This window comes from Mirounga angustirostris, unplaced genomic scaffold (assembly GCF_029215605.1).
Source record: "Mirounga angustirostris isolate CCGP_5_RB_7025 unplaced genomic scaffold, mMirAng1.0.hap1 SCAF_12, whole genome shotgun sequence".
NCBI lineage: Eukaryota > Metazoa > Chordata > Mammalia > Carnivora > Phocidae > Mirounga > Mirounga angustirostris.
The window spans coordinates 78,512,218-78,535,352 of record NW_026991720.1 but is presented as its reverse complement, the minus strand read 5'-3'; the positions used below and the strand labels follow the sequence as shown (position 1 = coordinate 78,535,352).

Genomic DNA, 23,135 nt, shown 5'->3' with positions numbered 1-23,135 from the left:
AGTAATTAGAATTTGCACAGAACAACTCTTATTATGCACCCTGTTTAATTTGCACGATCTTATCCCTTAAGAAAAAAAATTCAAATTTTACATTAGTTACTATTTTTTTGTACTTTCCTATTCACACTGTATTGAAAACAAACAATTATTGTTATTTTAACAAAACAACTTCCCTTATTTTTAGTTTTGTTTTTAGGATGCATCTATATGAACTAAAGAGTGAAAAAGTTGTTAGTTATATTTATATGAAATTTGGAAAGTTGTTTTTTAATCAGAAGGGTTCTATTACATCTAAGATCATATTTTATGATAAAATCATATATTTGTATATATAAATATATAACATATAAAATCAAATATATATATATATATATATACACACACACCCCTATAATTTAACATTTTAGGTTGTAATACAAAATTTAAAGTTATAACATAAATGTATAATTTTTGGTTTTGTATTTGGGTTTTATTCTGTTTCTTTGCACTAAAAATCTACCCAATTTTTATTTACTGGATGCTTTGACAAAAAGATGTTTAGAGGAAAATAACAGTTATCACATGTTTTAATTCTATGTTGCTATTTTCCAATCTGTTTTATTATTTAAAATATTATTAGTATTAGTCCAGCTGTAGTGAAAGACAGTTAATTTATAATAACTGTTTTGAAAACAAGTTTTTTTTTTTTTTTTTAACTATTTGGGGCTTCACTGAACACTAAAAGTCACCACCTCTACCACAATTTTTTTTTTGATTCTCAACATTTAGCAAGACATGTAGTTGTGGGAGATTTTATGGGCTATGGTAAACGTGCTGCCAGTTGCATTCATCGGACACTGTCTCAGCAGAATGGATTCAAGCAGGGTAAGGGTAGGTCCTACTAGCCTTACATAAAGTTCTTATCAGTGACTGGTGCTTGAAATTCCAGCCAACCTGTTCAAAGGACACATGTGGCTAGTACTTATATCTCCCCAGTTTAAATGGAAGCAAAAACCACTAATTTCAGAAGGCTGATTAGAGGAATTGGAGAGTTCAGATTAGACCACATCAAGAGCAGTAATTTAATCGAACCAAAGAATACACACAAGCACACATACACATTCTTGTGTGCTGTGAATTTAAGCTGAGATATAAGATAGTCTACCCAGGAAGACTGGAACAAAACCATTATGTCTGTCTCTTTAACAAGCAAAGATGTAATATACTTTGTAATATGTTTTAGTCTAGTCCTTCTCAAATTTTAATGTAGGATCTTGATAGAGGGCAGATTCTGATTCAGAGGGTCTGGGTAGGCTCTGAGATTTTGCTTTGCTAACGAGCTCCCAGAGATGCATATGCTGCTCGTCCAAGGGCCAAACTCTTAGCAACAAAGGTATATACCAACAAGACTTCAGTGATTAAAGCTATGCATAAATAACACAATTCATTCTATGAACCATTATAGGATAAAATCCTTTAACCCTGGCAAATCTTTGCTTTTTAAAAATGGATGCGCCTGTATTTTCCCAGTCTCTAACTTGATAAACATTTCCTGTGTGTAAAATCTTTAGCAAAGAACAGAAATACACAAAGTTTAAAATGGTAAATACTGTAATGAACATGTCAGAGAACAGAGCCGAGAGTTCAGAAGACATGGGTCTAGTCTCAACAGCAGGTTACTACTATCCTCTTGTAAGTTGCTTAAATTTTATTACTTGCAGTTTTCTATTTCACAGGGTTTTGGGGAGGATGAAGTAGTTTTATAGGAAGCACTGTGAAAAGCATAAATTTCTATGCAAGTACAGGATTTTACCTGTTCATGATTATTTCAATTATTTCCTTAGGTAAGGACATCAATTTTTCAAATTATTGCTTTAATTATTATTAAAACTTTCAAATATTCAGTGTAATAACAATGTCACAGCATCTACAGTGTGGTGAATCCAATTTAAAATTGCTTCTGATGCTTAAATCAATTTTCACTTTTTGCTCAGTGCAGGTACTCTATTAACACTATTCTTACCTTTTTTGTTTTTTGTTTTTGCAACTCTTTCCAGTTGTTTCTGCTTAAAGAATGATTACGTATTTTGAGTACTAATATAAAGTTGTTTCTACAGATACCTAATCAAGAACTCCCAACTTTTTTTTTAATAAGTACAGGGTTAGCCATTTTATTTTAGTAACAGTAAGAAATGGTTTCTAATGTCTTTAATATGGATTAAATTGAAATTAGTTTTACTTTTTGGTGGACCTCCAATTTCAAATGAAATAACTATTAAAAAATACATAGAACCATTATCTGAACAATATTCTGAGTCCAATATAATTACATATTATTAGAATATATTTCTTAGACCACATAACAAGAAATATATATATACCCCCATCTTCCTAATCCATTCATCAGTTGATGGACACTTGGGCTGTTTCCATAATTTGGCTACTATAGATAATGCTGCCATAAACTTTGGGGGTACATGTAGCCCTTTGAATTAGTATTTTTGTATTCTTTGGGCAAACGCCTAATAATACTTACTAGTACTGGATCATAGGGTAGTTCTATTTTTAAGTTTTGGGGGCAACTCCTACTGTTTTCCAGAGTTTGCATCCCCACCAACAGTGTAAGAGGGTTCCCCTTTCCCCATATCTTCACCAACACCTGTTGCTTCTTGTGTTGTTGATTTTAACCATTCTGACAGGTGTAAGGCGATATCTCGCTGTAGTTTTGATTTATAATTTCCTGATGATCAGTGATACTGAGCGTCTTTTTATGTGTCTGTTGGCCATCTGTATAAAATTAGGAATAACTGACATTAAAATAACATATTATTAAAACCTGTGTCATCTTATCTACAGTTTTTTCTGATTCTGACAGATTTGTATTCTTTTTCCTTAAAACTTAAAAGGGTTTCCAATTTCTTAATTTTTTGGAACTCTCTTATACACACAGTCTCTAAGAGAAGATGGTAGGTGTACGGACAAAAGACAGCCTCCCTCATAAATTGTTATATGTTGCTATCATTTTATAGTGAAAGCCTCAAGCAGTCAGTGGCTTTGATACTGAATGAAAGTCTGAAAATCAACTGAATAAAAAATTTGTTTCCTTGAAAGAAAAATGGATAGTACCCCCTCCCTTTAAACAATGGTTTTACGATATTAAGACATCTTGGAAATACATGCATCTGATCCCACTTTTAGGGTTTTTCACTTATAAAAAGTTCTGTAAGTATTATCTTGGAGGGCAGGGATTGCTCTTACTCAGCTCTGTTTCTTATAACAGTTCTTGGTACCTAGAGAGCGCTTAATGCATGGAGAAAATGGAAGTTGCCCAAAGTAATATGTTGGTAGCTAGCTATTCACTGTGCTATTATCATTAATCTAGGAGGACTTAGAATAGAACTGCAGGGGAAAAGGAGAGAATAGCATTGTATGTCAGTAACTGGGATGAGTGATGAACTTGAGTTATGTATAGAGAAATGGAAATACTGTTCACTGAGATGAAAAGGGACTAGACTTGGGGAGACTAAAAATACTCATTAAAAACAGAAAATACATTTTATTTTGTAAAAATAAACAGCTATTAAATTGGTTTAATCTCTGCCTAAAAGTGATCTCTTAACTTCCCATTGAAATGTAGCTATTTTACCTTTATCATATTACATAGTATCTTAATTGTTTTTGCTGATCATCATATATTAAGAAATAAAATGGCAATCTGAGTATTTTCAGGAATTCTTATACATTCTACTAACATTTTGCAATGCTCAGAACTATGAAAAAATTCTTTAGTATGTATCACATCTAACTTACATTACAAACTTCAGGGACAGACCTTTGTTGGAAAGGAGATCTTATGGTATAGTTTTAGGGGTATTTCTATTTTGGTTTGTGTACTATAAACTTTATTAGTGTGATAGGTTGTTTCTTATGGTTGAGGGATGGAGACAACTAATCAGGAAGTTATTATTTACCATTAGGAATTGCTCTTTTTTCCCTTTATTTCTCCTTCCCCTTTTGCTTTCTTTGCAGGCTCTATCCGGTGGGCAGATTTGTTTTTTTAAAGAACATTTTTTTATTAAAGAGGGCATGTATTGAACGGAGCACTGGGTGTTATACGCAAACAATGAATCATGGAACACCGCATCAAAAACCAATGACGTAATGTATGCTGATTAACATAACATAATAAAATAAAATAAAATTTTAAAAAAAGTATATTAGAAGTTTCATTTTGCTATTACCAGAACATTCTTTACGAACATACTAGTAACAACTATTAATAACTATGATCCTTGCAAGGATGAAGAGTTTGGGAATTCATGAGTAGGCTTACAGGCAGTACTGCTAAGTGGAGTCGCAACACATTTTTACAAAATCAAAATGACAAAATTAAAGTGCTAATAAATTTTAGTAAAGATTCTGCCAATCTTCATAACATGGCTACCTTCTTCTTTGGTGCTGTCTTTGCTGTATCACTAACAAATGACTTCCGCACTGCACAGCATCAAAGCTGGACCTGTTAACAGTCTGCCATTATTTTCCTATTTCATGCTACCGTGTTCCTAGTTCCAGCCAGTCTTTTCAATTGCTGTCTACAAGTTGCTCTCACTCAGAAATTAATGAAGAAGGAAGGAAATAAAAATAGTTTCAGCTTGGATAAAAGATGGAAAATTAGTTCACATTTTAAGATTCATTAACACATAATTATCTCAAGGTCTTTCAAAGGCAACTTCACTACAATTTTCTTAATTTGGGCACTGATTGGCTGATCAGAGTTGGCTATATTTACCTTGGTAACTATGAAGGAATGTGATTTTTCTCCTTTTATTTAAAGGAAATCAACAGCAATGACATCACAGGAAGGGCAGTCATTAGTTTTCTTATGGCAAACAGCATTATCCCACTACAATAATTTCTCTTCAATCAAAATATTTCATGATTACTGCAAACACATGAAAGTAATTGATGAAAGGTGTCCTACACCTTGTTGGTTCAGCCTAGCCCTGTAAGTCCAAATCCTATACTGTGAATTTTCAGTATAACTAGTTTCTTTCCCTTTAATTCACCCCAAAATGAGTAATGTTTGATGATAATCCATGTGTTATTGTTGCCTATCTTCAGAATTCATTTATTTTCATGTGACTTACAAGATTGCTTTTGTCCTGCAAAACATTTGTACAATTTGTTCATTTATTTATTTTTTTTAAAGATTTTATTTATTTATTTGAGACAGAGAGAATGAGAGAGACACAGAGCACATGAGAGGGGGGAGGGTCGGAGGGAGAAGCAGGCTCCCTGCTCGGCAGGGAGCCCGATGCGGGACTCGATCCAGGGACTCCAGGATCATGACCTGAGCCGAAGGCAGTCGCTTAACCAACTGAGCCACCCAGGTGCCCCTGTTCATTTATTCTTAAATGTGTTTAGGAAACATATTTGATAAACACTGACTCTATGGATATTAAGCAATTAAGTGGCAGTTATCAGTTGGATACCAGCCTTGGCATTATTTACTTTCAGGATCACAGATACTAAAAGTTCACTAAATTATAAGTGGGTCATAAGATAATGTATAAACTGAAAACACTATTCTATACTGGCTGTAACTTAATCCTATTGTATGTTAAACAGAAAAGGCATGTGGATCCCAAAGGGAAAGCTAAATCTGCTGTCACCTACTTCCCATATATACTCATGTTAGGATTTTATAAATGTGTAAGTGGGATAGTCTCTTTGAAAGTGAAACCCTGGCATCTTTTTTATTAGCAATTAAATGAGCAAAAGAGATTTATGTGAATTTAGACAAATTTATAAACATATTGAAGAGACACATTTTTGATGGGTCCCTTACATTGTCAGCTTACATTAAATCCAAAAACAGTTATAATTTAGCAAATCATTGAGCAAAATACTAGAAACTACATTTCTAATAAATAAAAGTTATACTCATATTAATTTATAAATTATTATTACTAATGAATTGCAATTAGTTTTCAAGTGTGTATCTTTCTTTTTGAATCTCTCTCTCTTCTATATATATATATAGTACCACATGGATAGTGGTATACAGCTTAACATACAGAATTTATGTGATGATCCAAAAGTGCTATAGGAAACTGAGAGAATGATGAGAGCAGAATGTAGGAGGTAGGGGTGGGAGGTGAAGGGGCTTTGATTTTTTTCTTGTCTAGTTTCTTAAATCTAGTTTGTGTATAGAGTGACATGAACAATCCTAACTTGAAAATGCTCTCTTTTTAAAGATTTTATTTATTTTAGAGAGTGAGGGGGAGAGAGAGAGAGAGAAGTGAGGGAGGGTGGGGGGGTGGGGAGGGGAAGAAGGGGAGGGATAGGGAGGGAGAGAATCTCAAGCAGACTCCACGCTGAGTGCAAAGCTGGTTGCAGGACTCGATCTCAGGACTCTGAGATCATGACGGGAGCCAAAACCAAGAGTTGAACACTTAACCAAATGCACCATCCAGGCGCCCCTTGAAGATGTTCCTTTAAAGGGCATCTAAACATACTTAAATCCTCCTTATTAATATTATTGGGAAAACATTTTAAAGACCCTTTTTCTGGATAACATTTTGTAATTTATATTTAGTTGATATATGAAGTTTAGAGCATTATAATGCCTTTCTTTCATGTGTAAGTAACTTAGTGTGATTAAGTTTAAGAAATACTTTTTTTTTTTTTTGGAAGCAAAGGAGTGGTAGGTTACTTCCATCAAAATGTACAGACATCATTAGGTCTGTGTAAGAAATCCTGTATGTACATAGTCAGTCTAAGGAAAGGCATATGTCATCATCACTCCACGTCATCATTTCGTTCTTGTTTTTCAGCCACTTTCATTGCTTTCCTAGAAATATGTGGCTGTTAAGTGAGAGATGGTGCACTCTATTACATTTTTAACGACCTGACATATTTAGGTATCTTATTGTTCCATTCCTTAAAATTCGTACATAACATTATAAAGTCAGTTAACATCAACTGAATTGTTTTGTCTTTTTTTTTTTTAAGATTTTATTTATTTGACAGAGAGAGACACAGCGAGAGAGGGAACACAAGCAGGGGGAGGGGGGAGAGGGAGAAGCAGGCTTCCCGCTGAGCAGGGAGCCCGATATGGGGCTCGATCCCAGGACCCTGGGATCATGGCCTGAGCTGAAGGCAGATGCTTGAACAACTGAGCCACCCAGGCACCCCTTCTTTTGTCTGGTTTTGATAACAGTGGTTACTTTTGCGAACACTTTATGTGAATTTACTCATACATAATCCTAACTACTGAACAGAGGAGAAAATGTTGTTTACATTACAAAAAAAAGGGAACATGAAGCACAGAAATCTCCTACCAGCTATCTACAGTTGTCAGCTTGTGTCCAACTCAAGCAGTCAGGCTCCGCAGACTCCACACTTTTAGCCACTATCTCAAGGGGTATAGACGATGTCCACACATGAAAAAATGTAAAGCTAAACTATGACAGAGCAGGATAAATGATTTTCCTGGAGTAATCAAAGTAGTCAATTTCTTCTTAATTATATTGGAAAAATTTTAATAAAGAATTAACCTAATGGTTTCTTTATGTGATGACTACTGCACTTATTAGAGGGAAGTTATTAACACTTGGAAAAACTTGGTCTATCACTTCATTATTTCTTCTGCTAATTTTGTTAAGCTTATTTTGACTAAAATTTTATTTGCTATTTTAATACTAAAGCTAAATATTTTATATGTTCTTGATGTACTAAGTGCCCATGACAACAATCAATTGAAACACAACAGCCTGAGAACAGATTTAAAAAGGCACACCGCCTTCAGGCAGGTTCAGCATATGAATCTGCCAGACGTGCCGCACGTACTGTTCGGAGCCTGTCTGCAAATAGCAATGGCGGCAACCATAGCTGTTGTGAGCATGGAGTGTATTATCAGACAATGTTCTTATTAACTTACATGGACTGTCTCGTGCGTCTTCAGAAAAACAGTATATTAGTTTCAACTGTGTTTTATAAATCATAAAGGGGTGATGAAAATAAGTGAATTGCCTCCAATGCTGTGTAGGTCGTAGATGGAAGGACCTGGGATACAAACTCAAGCAATGTGACTCCAGAGCCTCCAAAGCAGGTTCATTCAAGAATTTCTTACCTGGTATTTCCTAGAGTGTAAGGCAACGTGGGAGGCCCCGCGATAAATATGAGCAAGCACCTACGTGCTCTTGAGATTCAAAGGTGGAAAGATTAAAATCGACCCGGAGAGTGGTATGGTTAAATGAAAAAGATAGTAAATTTGAGGACAATCAACTCTATTTGATTTGAGTGTGTTAGTGTTTAATATTGGAGAAGTCATTTAGGATTAGATGATAAAGGACTTGACAGCAAAATCTGGATTCAATTCACTTGTAAATTGAGAGACATAAACGATTTTTGAACGGGGAAGTATTGTGATAGCCATCAGAGCTGTTATTAGGGAGACATCTGACAATGGTATCTGAAAAGAAAGCGTATACATGGCTGATTGTGTTAGGCAGTCTTACAAAATAAATTGTAAACAATAATTTATTGACTGAGACAAATTTGAATCATCAAAAACTGCATGTAGGATTTCTTTTTGTCCTAAACTTGCAGACTTCATTTCTTGGCATGATTATCTGATTGGATACTTATAAAAATAAACAGCATAATACATATTCTCAGGAATCAACATTTCTCCTTAATTCAGATTTAATTTTATTAGCCATGTGAAGATTACACCTCAGGAAACAGGATATATACATGAACAAATATTTTATCTACATGAAAAGGCAGGTTCCTTTGTAACTTTTTCCCATTTTAATATTATCATAATAGCTTTTGAGACATTATAATTAAAATCTTCCAGTCTGAAAGCTTCTGAAATCTACCACTCTGGAAGTATTTGTGTCAAGTGGACATTTAATAATATTGAAAATTTATTCTTCCCCCTCAGAGTGATTAGAAGGTAAGAAGTGTTTTGTTTCGTTGTTGCTTTTTTTTTCCCCAAAAAACTATCCATGCCATTAAAATTCAATGGCCTTGCTTGCTGTCATTCAGCTTTATCTGGCTAAAATCCTTTAATTCCCCAGCCCCTGCTGTTGGGGAGCTCTAGGCTCATCACACTTAACCTCTGCCTAGGCTTCTCAGAAAAGAATTTGTTTCAGTCCATTCATAGTTTCAATAGTTGAGCAAGCCACACGCAACTGCACACTGGTCTTTTACCCTGAGCACACTAATCTGATTGTTTTTCCACTCTACAAACTCTGGGTCAACAATCAAGCTGCCGCCAGAAACTAATTAATTTGCAAACAGGCTTCTGTTTTCACAGAGGGAAAGCTTTTGAGAGCCATGTCAGAGAGGCCGGTCACACCATGGTTACACGCATTGTCATGGCATCCACTTCTTCGGGTAAATCTCTTGCTTGATGTCACTGCACACATGAACCCAGATTACCCAGTCAGCAGTAAATCCCTATTGAGGCCCAGTGAGCTCTGAATGTAGTGAGTCTAGAAGAGGAAATTGGTATAGACAGGCTCTCTATTCATTAAATTGATGGTAAGACTAGAGAGAAAAATGTTAAAAGCCAGAAGAAATAGGGAGCTGGCTTTAATTTAAAGAATTTTCCAGGATATTGTCTCATTTTTCTATATTTTCATCAATTTTAATTTAAAAAGTGGGATTCTCTAAAATAAATGTAATAATTCCCTTAAATGTTATATTTCTACTTTCACCATTCAATGATAAATTCTGATATAAGGGTTCAAAGTTTTGGCTAATATGTTGTACTTTTTAGCTCATCACCGAAAACAGTTAGCATTGCATATCCTAACAACTGTATTCAGGTACACTGTCTTGGAGGCCTGAAAAAACTAAAATCATCTTCTAAGCATTGCCAATAATGAGTTAACTTTTACTCCAAAGTTTTATTCATTTTTTTCATTAGTGCAATGTAATTTCAAGCAAAATCAGTTAAAAGTGATTATGTTCTTTAGACAAAATATGACATAGAAAATAGGTCCTCAGAAAAAGAGACCAAATAAAGTTATATTTTGGTAACTTTGTGCTCCTTATGAAAAGAAAAAGCATATTTAGTGAGTTTATTAAATTCATCATCATCTGGAGAGTAGACTAATTTCATGCTGTGTATTTTTTTTTTAAAAAAAGATTACTTCTGGGGGGTATGCATTATTTTTCAGTATGAAAATTTTTCTGGGCAATAGATTCCTGTGGGAAAAACCTCAGATAACTATTTGGTTGTGTTTAGGTACAGATTGTTTTGAACTATTACACATCTATGTTTCAGGATTTCAGTAAAAATAACCAAAAATATTGTATTTATTTGTGACTCTACATTGATGCCTCAGGATGTTTAATGGATACAGAGTATAATTCATAGGAGATGCAATTAGTTAAAAAAAGACGGTATTCCTGTTGCTCTTTCATACGCTATGAAAACAAGAAGACATTTATGGTTGCTGTTGTTGTTTTAACTGAATGGTAACTCAACTTCTATGATACTCATCTGTTCATATAAACATAAAATAAAGCAACCTGAGGGCTTTTTCTCCCAAGGTCGGAAAAATAATATTGACGTACTTAAGCCAGAGAAATAATTCAGACTGGCATCATTAAGAAGTCTGACATTATGCAAAGCTAGATAATTCATTTTACTTATAAAAATTTCCAACTGGATACTCTGGCAGTTTATGCCGTTGAAGATGGTAGAATTAAATAGAGCACCGAAAGACTTGTACAAGTGATTTCAGATTATGTACTATGCAATATTAATTTGTGCTCTCATAGATTATTTGTGGTCACATTGCTTGGTTCTATTTTCATAAAAATGTCTTGTGGAGAAACTTGAATCTTTAGAGAACATGAAATATCCTAGTACGTGACCGCAGAGGAAGCTATGCTGATTCCAATGAGGGCAAGCCATCCTGGTATGAGTGTTACAAGTGAGAGGAAGTGGAATGATGACTTGCATACCATTTCAATTACAGAAAAAAGCAAGTGGGTTGGTCTATCCACAGGCACGATCCTTTTAGGAAATTCCACTAAAAGAAAACAGGTCTTCCTGAAATGAGTGGGAAGGCCTCACACTCTGGGCACTGTAATTAGGTCTGTTTGTGTTCACTGGGCCTTGGCTCTCTCAAGGTTCCATGTGGTTTTATATATTAAACCCGACTCTGACTGCCCTTTCACCCTGACTCAAATATAATCACTCACAGAATGAGTCTGACAAAGCTTCCTAAGCATGCTCCACCCAATGGAAGTGGGATAAAGGATACAGAGAAAATTCACAATTATTAAGTGCTTACTATATGCCGATCATTCACTTAGTACTTTTTACACATTATCATGTGGTCAGTTTTCTAAAAGAGGTAAGTAGTATTATAATCCCATTAAAAGTAAAGTCAAGGTGAAGCTTTGTCTTACTCCAAAGACTACAGTCTTTCTTCCATATCACATTGCATCCCAGCATTAGTCCAAGACATTTATAAATAATATTGGAAATAGTGTCCATCAAAAAGAAAAATAAATGTAGGTTAGCCATCCATCTGCTCTAATGAATGGCTACCACATATAAAAACTAAGTAGTAGTATTTACATACTAAATGTTAAGAAATCATTATTATAACAGAAGCATAAACTTATTTGTTTCCTTACTATGAATATACAGAGAACAACTGTACCTAATTTTCACACTGTTAGTAAGTTGAAATTGGAATTGAAGTTTAAATGAAGTTAAAATGATATAATATTGAGAGAATTTATAATGCACAAGAAAAACAGTGAGTTTGGGCACATCATGTCAAACACGTATGAGTACATTTTCTGAAATCAAAAGTTGTTCTAACACCTAGTAACCTTAACCTTCGGGCTAATTTAAAAAATTCTTTTTTAAAAAGCAGTTATGTAAAAGTCAATAGATTCCACCTCTCTTCTGTTTCTTCATCTAAAATTGTTACTCATTCCTAATTTTTTCTATTAAAATGAAACTAAAGTTAAACCTTGACTGATGTAAATTTTAGTGATTATGAAAATAGTGAAATTCCATTAAAAATATCAAGATATTTTAAGATCTAATTCTAGGCATTTGGTTTTGTTTTTTTCTTTAGCAGGAACAAAAATTAAAAGTCACCTAAAATAGGGCAACTGATTCGTCCAAAATAATTGAATAGGTTTGAACTGATTTGAGAAAAGTAAGTCCTGAGCCAAAATTAATTTTAATAGCCCCAAAGACCTTTCAAAAGTACCTTGCAAGTATTTATTACTTCTGGCAGAACAAATGATTGTGTAGTCTATGCTGATGCCTCAAGCTCATTTATCTTATGCATGAATATGTAAACATTATGTTTCCAATTTTATTCTGGAATGGCATTTAATTTCAGGAGGCTTGCGATTCACACAGTCCCTTGGTTCTATCTCAAATGTGTCTGCATCCTCCATCTTGCAGCAGTTCTGGTTTCTGCACCCTGTCAAATGTAACCTTTGTGCTAATTTGGTAAAATCAGTTCTCACGTTTAGTGCTGAGAGACTGATAACTGAATTCTCAAATGAACTACACATTTGCAAGATGAAGTACAGAGCTGTGGACAATGACTGCTTTCCCACAGTGTAAATTCTTCAGACTCAGCTGTCAACATGTAAGTGTGCAACACAAAAGCAGCTTTAACTTGATGACTTTTTTTCCTCCAAGGCCATAAAAATGAAATGGATACTATACTCTCCTTTATGTTATTCCATCTTCTTGGATTTTCTTTCGCATGGACAGGGAAAGCCTGTATGCCCTTTAGAGTTCTTAGTAGATCAAAGTCTCCTTCTTGATGAATAAAAAACAAACATTTTTCCTTCCCACATAAATATTTCAGTTTGAGAATAGACGAGATAGCAATTTGAAAGAGTTTTTTCCCACTAATTTTGACTCCATACAAAGTTTAATAATTGACAGTGGATTTTCTAAAATTGTTCTCCGGGATTTTGTTGGAGTTTGGCTCTTTTATAGTTTTGCACACATGGTCTTATGGTGATCTCAGTATCTTTTTTTTTTTCCTTGCTGAATCCTTTGACTTTTCATATGGTCACCCACTGTTCCTCCTGAAACCCCTAGCATGGATATTTGATTCTATGTCCAGACCCTTTTGATTACGACAGTGTCTGTACTCAATTATGAATGATCTTAGGCATCATCTGCATTTAAGATACAAACAATGGGGAAGTGATGTCAAGCTTACTGGTAACTTGGCAGAGCAAGAAATGAGGGAAGCTAAGAGAAGTGACACTTTAAAGAGAAAGGGCTATTTAACAGTGAGAAATATTGCAAGAGATAGCATCCAAATGGACAGACTGAAAGACAGGTATAGAAAGTTATTAGTGGCCTTAGGAAGAAGCAGCTCCCTGGGCTCAAACTCAGGTTTAAGGTGGCTAACGGTGGTGAAAATGTTGAGGAAACAAGATCCTAACCATACTATGGACTTAGACAAACAGGGACTTTACATCATACCAGGATTAAAGGAAGAATCTGGATAGAACAGACGAGCAAGTTTTCAGGTCAGGGGAAGAAATCAGGGAAGGAGAGAGAAAGACAGCAAAAGAAATGTACATTGGGTAAATTTATGAAAAAAACATCAATACAATTAAGAGCAAAGGCAGCATGGAAGGTAAGAGGCACACCATTCATACTAATACATAAAAAATAATAGGATGATCAGAAATGCTGCAGGGCAGAGATGCTGACTGAGGTAATTTGAGGTACGTTTTATGTTTTGAATAGTCACTTTAAAGTATGAGATATATGAGAACAAAAATTATCACAGACAACTCATGGTCTCCTGAAGTTTCAGCAAAATTCACAGAAGTGTGATTTTTCTCTAATAAACCAATGAGAGAGGTGATAAAAGGAATTTTGGGTACCCCAAAAGGGCAGGAAAAACAGGTGTGGTAGAAATTCAAAGAATGAGATATTCAAACATCTTACTGAGAACACAGATGGACTATAAGCCATGAGCTCATGGAGCTCATCCATGACTCCAGGAAACCAGGAAAAAGTTCATGAATGGGAGATTAGGGTCTGGGCAGGAAACCACGAAAAAGTTCATGGATGGGAGATTAGGGTCTGGGCAGCTTTATTTTATAAGACTGAAGACAGATATACATGGAGATAGTTATTTAATAATAAAAAACATGATAATATTGTGGGGGCCATTACAAAAATCTGTGATAAATGTGAAAGTGAATAATAAAAAACAAACAAACTCTACAGAGAAGGATAGATTAGGATTATTTAGTTCAAAATCTGAATAAAAATGTCATTTATTTATTTATTTTAGGCATATAGATTTTGAACATTTTCTCCTCTATTAAATTTATTTATATACTAAAAAGAGAAAGACAGTAAAAAAAATCTAAAAAACTTGATCAAGTTGAAGCCAGTGCCTGAAGTTCAAGAAACTGGGTTCTTGTTCCAAATCTTCCACTACTGGGTTAGAGATAATCTTAGATAAAACATTAGTCTTAATTTTCTCACCTATACAAACTGAGAGAAGATATTAGGAAGATTAAAAGAGAATCAAAGGAAATAAAAGTTCTCTGAAATTCTGAAAACACTTTCAATGTAATGTTATTAGTATTACAATTTGTTTAAACATTCAAGAACGTGTATGATGCTCTCAGGGCAGGAGGAAAAAAATACCACATCACGAGATTTGTTGTGGTGTCTGGGTAAGACAAGACTGGTAAGTCATCTTATCTGTTTCCACTGGCTCCCTTCCGCAGCTCCAGCCCAGATATCTTTCTTTCCACAGTTCACTACTGAGAAACTTCAATTTTGGCATGGAGCAACTATTTTCCTCAATTTTTAATCTCTCTTTTCTCTTCTTCCCCTATTTTCTCACACCCACAGTCATGAAGTCACCACCATGAGTTTAACTGCACACTAAATCTCAAGTCACAAGGAAAGCTCTCCACTGACAAGTACAGTTACCCATGTTATGTAAGATGCCTGGGGTCTGGCCCCCACCACCTACCATTGAGCCACCTGGAATCATGCTGCTCCGTCCTAATTGGGTGGTGGTGCCCAAGAGTTCTGAAGATCGCAAAATCTCGCCCCATAAAATCAGCCGCAGTCCCAGAGTATAATTCTCCATCTGTGTTGTGACAAAATAAAACCACATATGCATCCTTTAATTCAATTAAGGAAAGAAAAACAAAACAAAACACACAAAAGTTTCATGTAAAGACCATGCTAGAAAGAAAAGAGAAATGCTCTCTGCATCATTAGGCAGTTACTTTTATCCTATGTCTTTGTTGAAATGAGTATTTTAGTAAATGATCACTCACCGACTAAGTATCTGACTCCTCATTAAGTAGGAATTCGAAAAATGGAGTAAAATATGGTTCAGGGGACATTACTAAAACATAACATTTATTCCTTTCTACTATGATGTGAGAAAAAAGAAAAAAACGCATACTATATTCATTACATTTTTTTTTCAAAGATTTTATTTATTCATAAGAGACAGAGAGAGAGAGGCAGAGGGAGAAGCAGACTCCCCGCTAAGCAGGGAGCCCAATGCGGGACTTGATCCCAGGACTCTGGGATCATGACCTGAGCCAAAGGCAGATGCTTAACCATCTGAGTCACCCAGGTGCCCATCACATTTTTATATGTGTAAAGCGACAGCACTTCTAAAATCCTTATTTATTAGGGTAAGCTACCATCATAAAATATTGCTTATAGTTTTTATTTTAATGGAAAATTTCAATATATTTCCTTTTTAGTGGTGCCTGAATGAATAAGATTTTGCAATACGTTAGGACGAATATTTTCCTCCTCAAAATTGTTTTCATGCCTTTTATTTTTGAATATATCAAGTGGGAGAAGTGTTCTAACTTAGTATAAGTTATCACATAGTCTAAAAACAAGTTTATCACATAGTCTCAGATATAAAAGAAATATGTCTGGCGCCTGGTTGGCTCAGTCAGAAGAACAGATGACTTGATTTCAAGGTCATGAGTTCAAGCCCCAGTTTTGGGTGTAGAGACTTTACTTAAATAAATACAATAAAAAAATTTTTTAAAAAAAGTGTGAAGAGGAGGAAATTTTGACAGACACAGTTCAAGATTCTGTTGTGCTTTCTGACTCATAATATTTACTGAATACCATTCTGTGTTTGCTGGGCAGCTGGGCAGTGGCTTGACAATTTCAAATGATCTCATTTAGTTCTGTCAACAACCCTATGATGTAAATGTTATCCCTATTTTCCAGTTCAAGAAACCCAAGGCTGCTCAGCTAATGCCTAGGAAAGTAAGGGTGAAAGTTCAAACTCAGGTCTGTTTCATCCTAGTCCTTTTACATTAAACCCTACCAGCTTTTAATAAACTGAAGGTTGTAAAAATTATATTTTCTTTCCTTAAACAGAAAGTACCAGCCATTATTTCATCCAGGAAACACATTATTGCCTGTTTACCTCTAGTGAATTATCAGCAAAATGAAACAACAAAAAAATATAAAATTTTCTCTAAATAATCTACCATAATGATAGTACACTTAATATTATCTTGATCATGGGTGACTGGGTGGCTCAGTTGGTTAAGCGACTGCCTTCGGCTCAGGTCATGATCCTGGAGTCCCGGGATCGAGTCCCGCATCGGGCTCCCTGCTCGGCAGGGAGTCTGCTTCTCCCTCTGACTCTCCTCCCTCTCATGCTCTCTGTCTCTCATTCTCTCTCTCTCAAATAAATAAATAAAATCTTTTAAAAAAAATATTATCTTGATCATTTGGATAAGTTAATGTTTCTGCATTCACTGATTTGAAAAATAATCACAAAATAAAATAGGAGTAAATTATAACTTAAACATTTGTATAACACTATCATTTCCAAAGGATTTTCACATTTATTAGATAAACTGAAAAAACTTCCTGTGCATTTTCAAGTATAAATGCCTTTGGGAAAATCCTGTTAATCTGATTTCTCATGTGATATTCTTTGTTCACACTCCCAATTCTCACTTACAAATAAAGGCTTTATAATGAAAACAGACGTTCTCAGTGCTCCAACTCAAATCAATTCCTTTGGTAGAACCTGTGGTTCTCTGATATGTCTGAATGCACCAACCTTTGGAGAATGTCCAAGGCAGTGGAGAAGAGCTAAGCAGAGTAAATCACTGCACAACTCCAAGCTTTAGCTTGAAATACTAATAAAAAGATACTTTTTCTTACAGATGAGTTTTAAGATAGTGATCATTTATTTTGTATTGTTGTGTATGAAGACAAGTAAAAATGACAGTCTGACGATATATTAAGTACAAATTACTAGGTAAATGAATGGTACTCTATAATGTTCAAAATGGTCATAATATGGTATCTCTGGGATTCAAAAGCATCCTGTGTTCTCTTCACCTAATTACATATCAAGTTCAAATCTGACCAGCTATCATCATCATATGTTGCAATAACATTTTTTCTGCCCACAAGGTAAAAAAATAAACCTATTCTAAAAGCACAAAAATGCTATGAATAAGCTATCTATGAGTTTCAAAGATACTCTGAAATATGTAAATGCCTACTGTCTCCTTAATTTTAACTTATTTTCAATCACTATAACACTTTTATTAAGGTCGATATTTTATCTTTTTACAAATAATTTATAAAAAGATGTAATGGATTTTTAAACTTCAGGTAAATTATTTTCTTGATCTGTGTGACTAAGAGGGCATTAGTTAAAAATGTGTTGTAAAAGCAGCCTAAAATGTTCATATTAATTTCAAATATTTTAATGTTGCCACACCAGCCACAGGATGCCTTGTGTCCTCTTTACCTTGGAAAATCAAAAGTATTAAATTATTAGTTGAACCTCACTGCCCTCTCAACCACATGTTAGGTTATGAAAATCAGGAAAGGTAAAAAGAGAACCATGAAAAAGAGAAAAACTGAACAATTTCATATCAGAGTGTAGTCAGATAGAACATGCCCAACAGGAGGTATAATCAAGAAATGGAAGAGTAAAGAATGGCATTTTTTTTTTTTTACATCTCCATGACTTATTTTACTATATAACTGGAAATTAGTTTATTTAGTCCCTTTCCCTATTTCACCCAACCATTTTTGGGTTTTTTTGTTTTTTGGTTTTTTTTGGCTTGCTTTAGTGTGAGTAAAATCCATAATTACACTCACTATTACATGTAAACTCTATTCAGGGGAGAGTTGAAATAACAAAACAACACCAAAAGAAACCATTATTTGGATATATATAGGTATTTGTTTCTCTTAATTTGTATACTTGTTTTATAACTTACATTTTTTATCCACTCCCACATAAGCAAGGCAAAAATATAAATGAAGGCAAAGGTAGAAAGACTGATTTTGTTTTTCTTTTGACAACAGATAAGTAGGTAGAGAAAGCAGAGAGTTCTTCAGTAGGAAAGCTATTGATCAATTTATTACTGAACTTAGACACCAAAGGAAGTTTGCAGTTTAGGCACCATTTGCCTCCAGTCATAGGAAATTCCCTCCCACCTGAATATTATTTTTAGCAAGAGCCGACGTGATTTTAGTGAGCTGTAAGGGCACCAGATGATTAAGTGGTCATGAAGGGTACATTCTCACATTGTCAATGCTCAATATCAGTAACTGTTTTTTATACCGGGCCTTAAATCAGATCTTCTGCTGAGATGTCTATAGGATTCTTATCAGGGATGAATGCTCCACAGAAAATGTAGGATGTATTTATTATTTCACCTAAATGTATAGGTGATACTTTTGCATTCTCACAAGCAAATAAATAACAGTTAACTCAGAATGTATTTTATTTAATATACTTGTGCATTTCCACCATGGATTAAAGACTCAGTACATTCTGTGGCTATATAAAATGATCTACTGATAAGGGAGTATAAGAAATTTACTGTATCTCAGTTGGCTTATTTTTGGAGAACAAACATGTTTAATAAAAAAGGTCTACTTGCCAAACTTCTCTTGTAGTTTCTAGGTCATTTATGAAGTTATCAAATTATATGTTGATTCTTGGGCATAGTGCTAATTTTCCAGTTTTCTGACTCTTAAGTCTTCTTGAAAATCTAAAGTAGTGTATTAGGTAGATGTTATCCTACAATGATTCAAATAGCATTATGGCTAAAATACATACTTCTAGGTTTTCCATATGTACTAAGCTACTAGTGAAAGAAAATACGACATTTGTCCAATTTTATTAAATTGATGGTACAATAAATATACACTTATATACATCAAAAAGTGGTTGTGGATACTCTGTCCAACAAAGTTTTTAGTCTCTCTACAAAAGACACCATATAGCATGTTTGATGTCTCAAAAATAATACACAAGACTAAGAAAAATTAGTGCTGACAGATGTAACTAACAATCTAAAAATTGTCAAATATGAAAGTTGTTATTAGAGTACTCTGCCCTTCTTTCTTAACTGCAAGATTTCCAAACTGTCTCTATGGAAAGCATTTCTTACTGAGATGAACAAAAAGTTTAGTGAACTGCATTTCCACCACGGCAGAATTACCTGAGAAGCATGTGTTAAAAACAAAAGTTCGTATGTACTTCTGGACTTTATGTTCACAGCTCAAAATGAAGTAAAAATGTGGCTTAGATCAGTTACTGTATTGGATTACAATTCCTAAGAAGGGTGTGCTGAGAAGAAGTAGAAGGTGAAAAAAACGTTTCCTGATGAAATCACAGCATTACTAACACAGGTGTAACATGTGACATGGATGTTGAGCAAAAATCAAACAAACCTAAGGACAAGCCATTATGTTGTTAACACCTTAAGCAAATTCCACTCACCGAGTAGCAGAGTAATTAGAAACAGGAAAAATGACGTTATTTCTCTCTCTTGCACACAGATTACACACACACACACATGCACGCAGGGCATGGATGAAATCCATTTCTTGAGAATGGAAGTTAGTAAGGGAATAATTTTACATTTTTACATTATTGAGCATCTTCTCTGTGCCAATAAATATAATACGCTAGCCTTGTTACTTATGTTGTCCTTTTAAACTAACGTTTTTTTGAGTTTATATGTACACATGGCACAAAATTAAAAATATAAAATTTATAAGGTACCAAATCTGTCTCTCAGACTCCTTTATAGCAACCACTATTATTTTTTTTCTTGGTTTCCACTTCTACATACATTCCAGAAATATGTAAGTAACCAAATGTGATAAGTTATTAAATTGTCTTATTTAACTCTCACAACAAACTAGTGGAATAGCATGGCCATGCCATTTTACGTACAAAGAGACTGAGGTTCAGCGAGGTTCAAATAATATTCTCAATTATAGTTAATTAATTTAGGGAGTATCTCATTTGATCTAATACCAAGTAAGAGCATATTCTAATATCAAATTATATTCTTTCCTGAGGCAAGGCAGAATTCTATCTTGGGGAAATAGACCATAGCTAAAATCCTAGACGCCCTGAAATAGATTTCAATAATATTACTTAATGATAGGTTATCTCTAAACTATTAGCACCACAATGCCTGGGGAAGAATACAATGAGGAAATAAAAATACTTTCAAGTTGACTACTCCTTTCACGTCATGAAAATGTGAGATGACAATTAGTGTGGAAAATACAAGATTTTATTATTGTGTCCACACATGGCATTTATTCTGGGCAAGGGAGAAACTGCTTTTTTTAATAAAGAATTTTTAAATGAAGTCATTAAAATTAAAATATTTACAGGTGGATGAAACAAGACATACTTAAAAATAAATAGTGGGATAATTTCATATTGACAAAATGATTTTTATTAAGGGAGATTTGAAAAATTACTAAGATTTATTTAAAAAATTTTTTTATTTAAATTCAATTAGCCAACACATAGTTTCAGATGTAGTGTTCAACAACTCATCAGCTGCGTATAACACCCAGTGCTCATCACATCACGTGCCCTCCTTAATACCCAACACCCAGTTACCCCATTCCCCCACTCCCCTCCCCTCTTTTTGTTTCCCAGAGTTAAGAGTCTCTCATGGTTTTTCTCCCTCTCTGATTTCTTCCCAGTTTTCCCTCCCTTCCCTGACAGTCCTCTAAAAACTTAGGACATGTTATAGGATTTGGAGGCTTAATTTAGTAGCTCTGCATTGCTCAAGAAAGAATCCATATTTTCTGTGGTCATCAGCTTAAAACCCCATGGTATTTTGTTTAAATTCCAGTTAGTTAACATAAAGTGTACTATTAGTTTCAGGAGTAGAATTTAGTGATTCATCACTTACATATAACACCCAGTACTCCTAGTGCCCTCCTTATATCAGTGTTGGTTCATCACTTGTAACAAAGGTACCATTCTGGTGGACGAAGTGGATAACGAGGAAGCCTATATAAGTGGGTTTGGGGGGGTTATATATAATATCTCTGATATCTTCTTAATTTTACTATGAACCTAAAACTGCTCTAAAAAGCAAAGTCTATTAAAAACATTAATGATAAAAAAAACTATGGCATTTTGAAAACTAAACCTTGACAAAAAAACTATGGCATTTTCAAAACTAACCCTTGATAAATTTCATAAACTAATTTTTAAGCTGTCATCTGGATTGAAAGCTTATTAGTGGCTGAAACTGCTTAATAAGGGACTGCTTAACAAGGGACTTAATAAGAGACTGATGATATACTTAATAAAGTATCTGCTGTCAAGACTCATCTAACCAGTTTATAGGTGGTTTGAGTCAAACATGAAATTTTATTTCCCAGTACTGGGGAAGGAAATGGCCCAGAACTACCTTGAAAATTTGTCTGAAATGAGGAGAATACATGCAAAATCTCTTGGGCAGATAGGCTTTCCCAACAGCCATTCTCTAATATACAATGTACAATCTATATATTTCAGAGACAGGTGTTACCCTTGTATGTAAAAGTTTGGGAAGTGCTACAGAAAATATTTATGTTGAAAAAAACTCCATCAAATGCTTTTTAAAGCAGCACAAGAGAAAATGACAAGAAAAACCCAACAAAGGGAATTAAATGTACTATGTGAGGAAGAATTTATAGCATAGTTATAAAGAAAGCAGGCAACAAAGTCACAGTTCTTGAATTAAAATGATGTTGCAGATATTTTGACGGATTTTACAAGGTCTAGGATGGCCTGTTCATTTTTCTGTATCTTGCTATTCAGCTGACTCAGAAAATAATTTATGTTGGCTTGAATAATTTTCCTTGTCAAGAAGCACCATACACCTCTAAAAGTTACCCAATTATTTTACGGATTAGAGAGGGAGAGGTAAAGTCTGGACTTGCATTTAGAAGCTCCCTGTTTTTTTTTTTTTTTTTTTTTTTTTTTAGCCACACATCCTCTTCTTGACTCATGAAACTTCCCTCATTCTCTTTTCCTTTTCAGAAACTTATACAGCTTTTTCAAAGAAGTTCTAATATAAAACCCAAACTATGGAGTTTCATATTCTTTGTGGACTTCGCGTGGTTGCATACCATATGAACTATGTAATACTTACTTGTCATCATCCTTTCTCAATGGAATATTAAAATAAATAATCAAGCAAATCCCCACTGAGAAATATACCACAAATTAAAGCTGCTTTAGGCACAATTTAACATACTGCTTTTTGAGGAATATCTTTTTTTTTTTTTTTCAGTATGCAATTTAAATAAGTATAGGCTGCAAGTTTGAGCAAGGTAGAACTCCTCCCCTTTGTTTAAGACAACTTCCACATTTCTGTGTGTGCACTTAAGGAAGTCATCCACATGTAATCACTAGGCCATCTGTGAATAGGAAAATTATAAGTGTGCTACATTTGCTGCATTCCTTCAGGCCTTAAACTTTTGTTAAAATGCTCCATAAATGGATCAAATGGACTGAAATTGTCTACATAGGAAAAGCAATAGAGGAGATAATTCATGTTGTGATGTTCTTATCCTTAATAGAAAAGAGATCAGTGAAATGCAGTGGTAAAGTAAACACTAGAGAATACTGGAAGAAATCTATCTTCATACTTAATGCTGTAGTCAATATGACTACAGTTTATTTTGTTAAGTAGAAAAAAAGTTATTTTTAAAAACAAAAGACTGGCAAAACTGAACTCAGAACACCATCAAATAATAATCTACATTTCCTTTTTAAAAAATCTCGATTTCTCATTCAAAATTCAATTAGAAACTT

General features: G+C 34.3%; 1 protein-coding gene across 2 annotated transcripts in view; it reads right to left on the bottom strand.

Moving 5' to 3' along the window:
• Positions 1–23,135, bottom strand: part of SEMA3A (semaphorin 3A) — a 473,560-nt gene that overhangs the window by 66,393 nt on the left and 384,032 nt on the right. For both annotated transcript variants that reach the window (XM_045864793.3, XM_064575345.1), the window contains one exon: positions 15,009–15,128. In XM_045864793.3, coding sequence (XP_045720749.1) covers positions 15,009–15,128 — 120 coding nt within the window. The remainder of the gene's footprint in view (positions 1–15,008; positions 15,129–23,135) is intronic.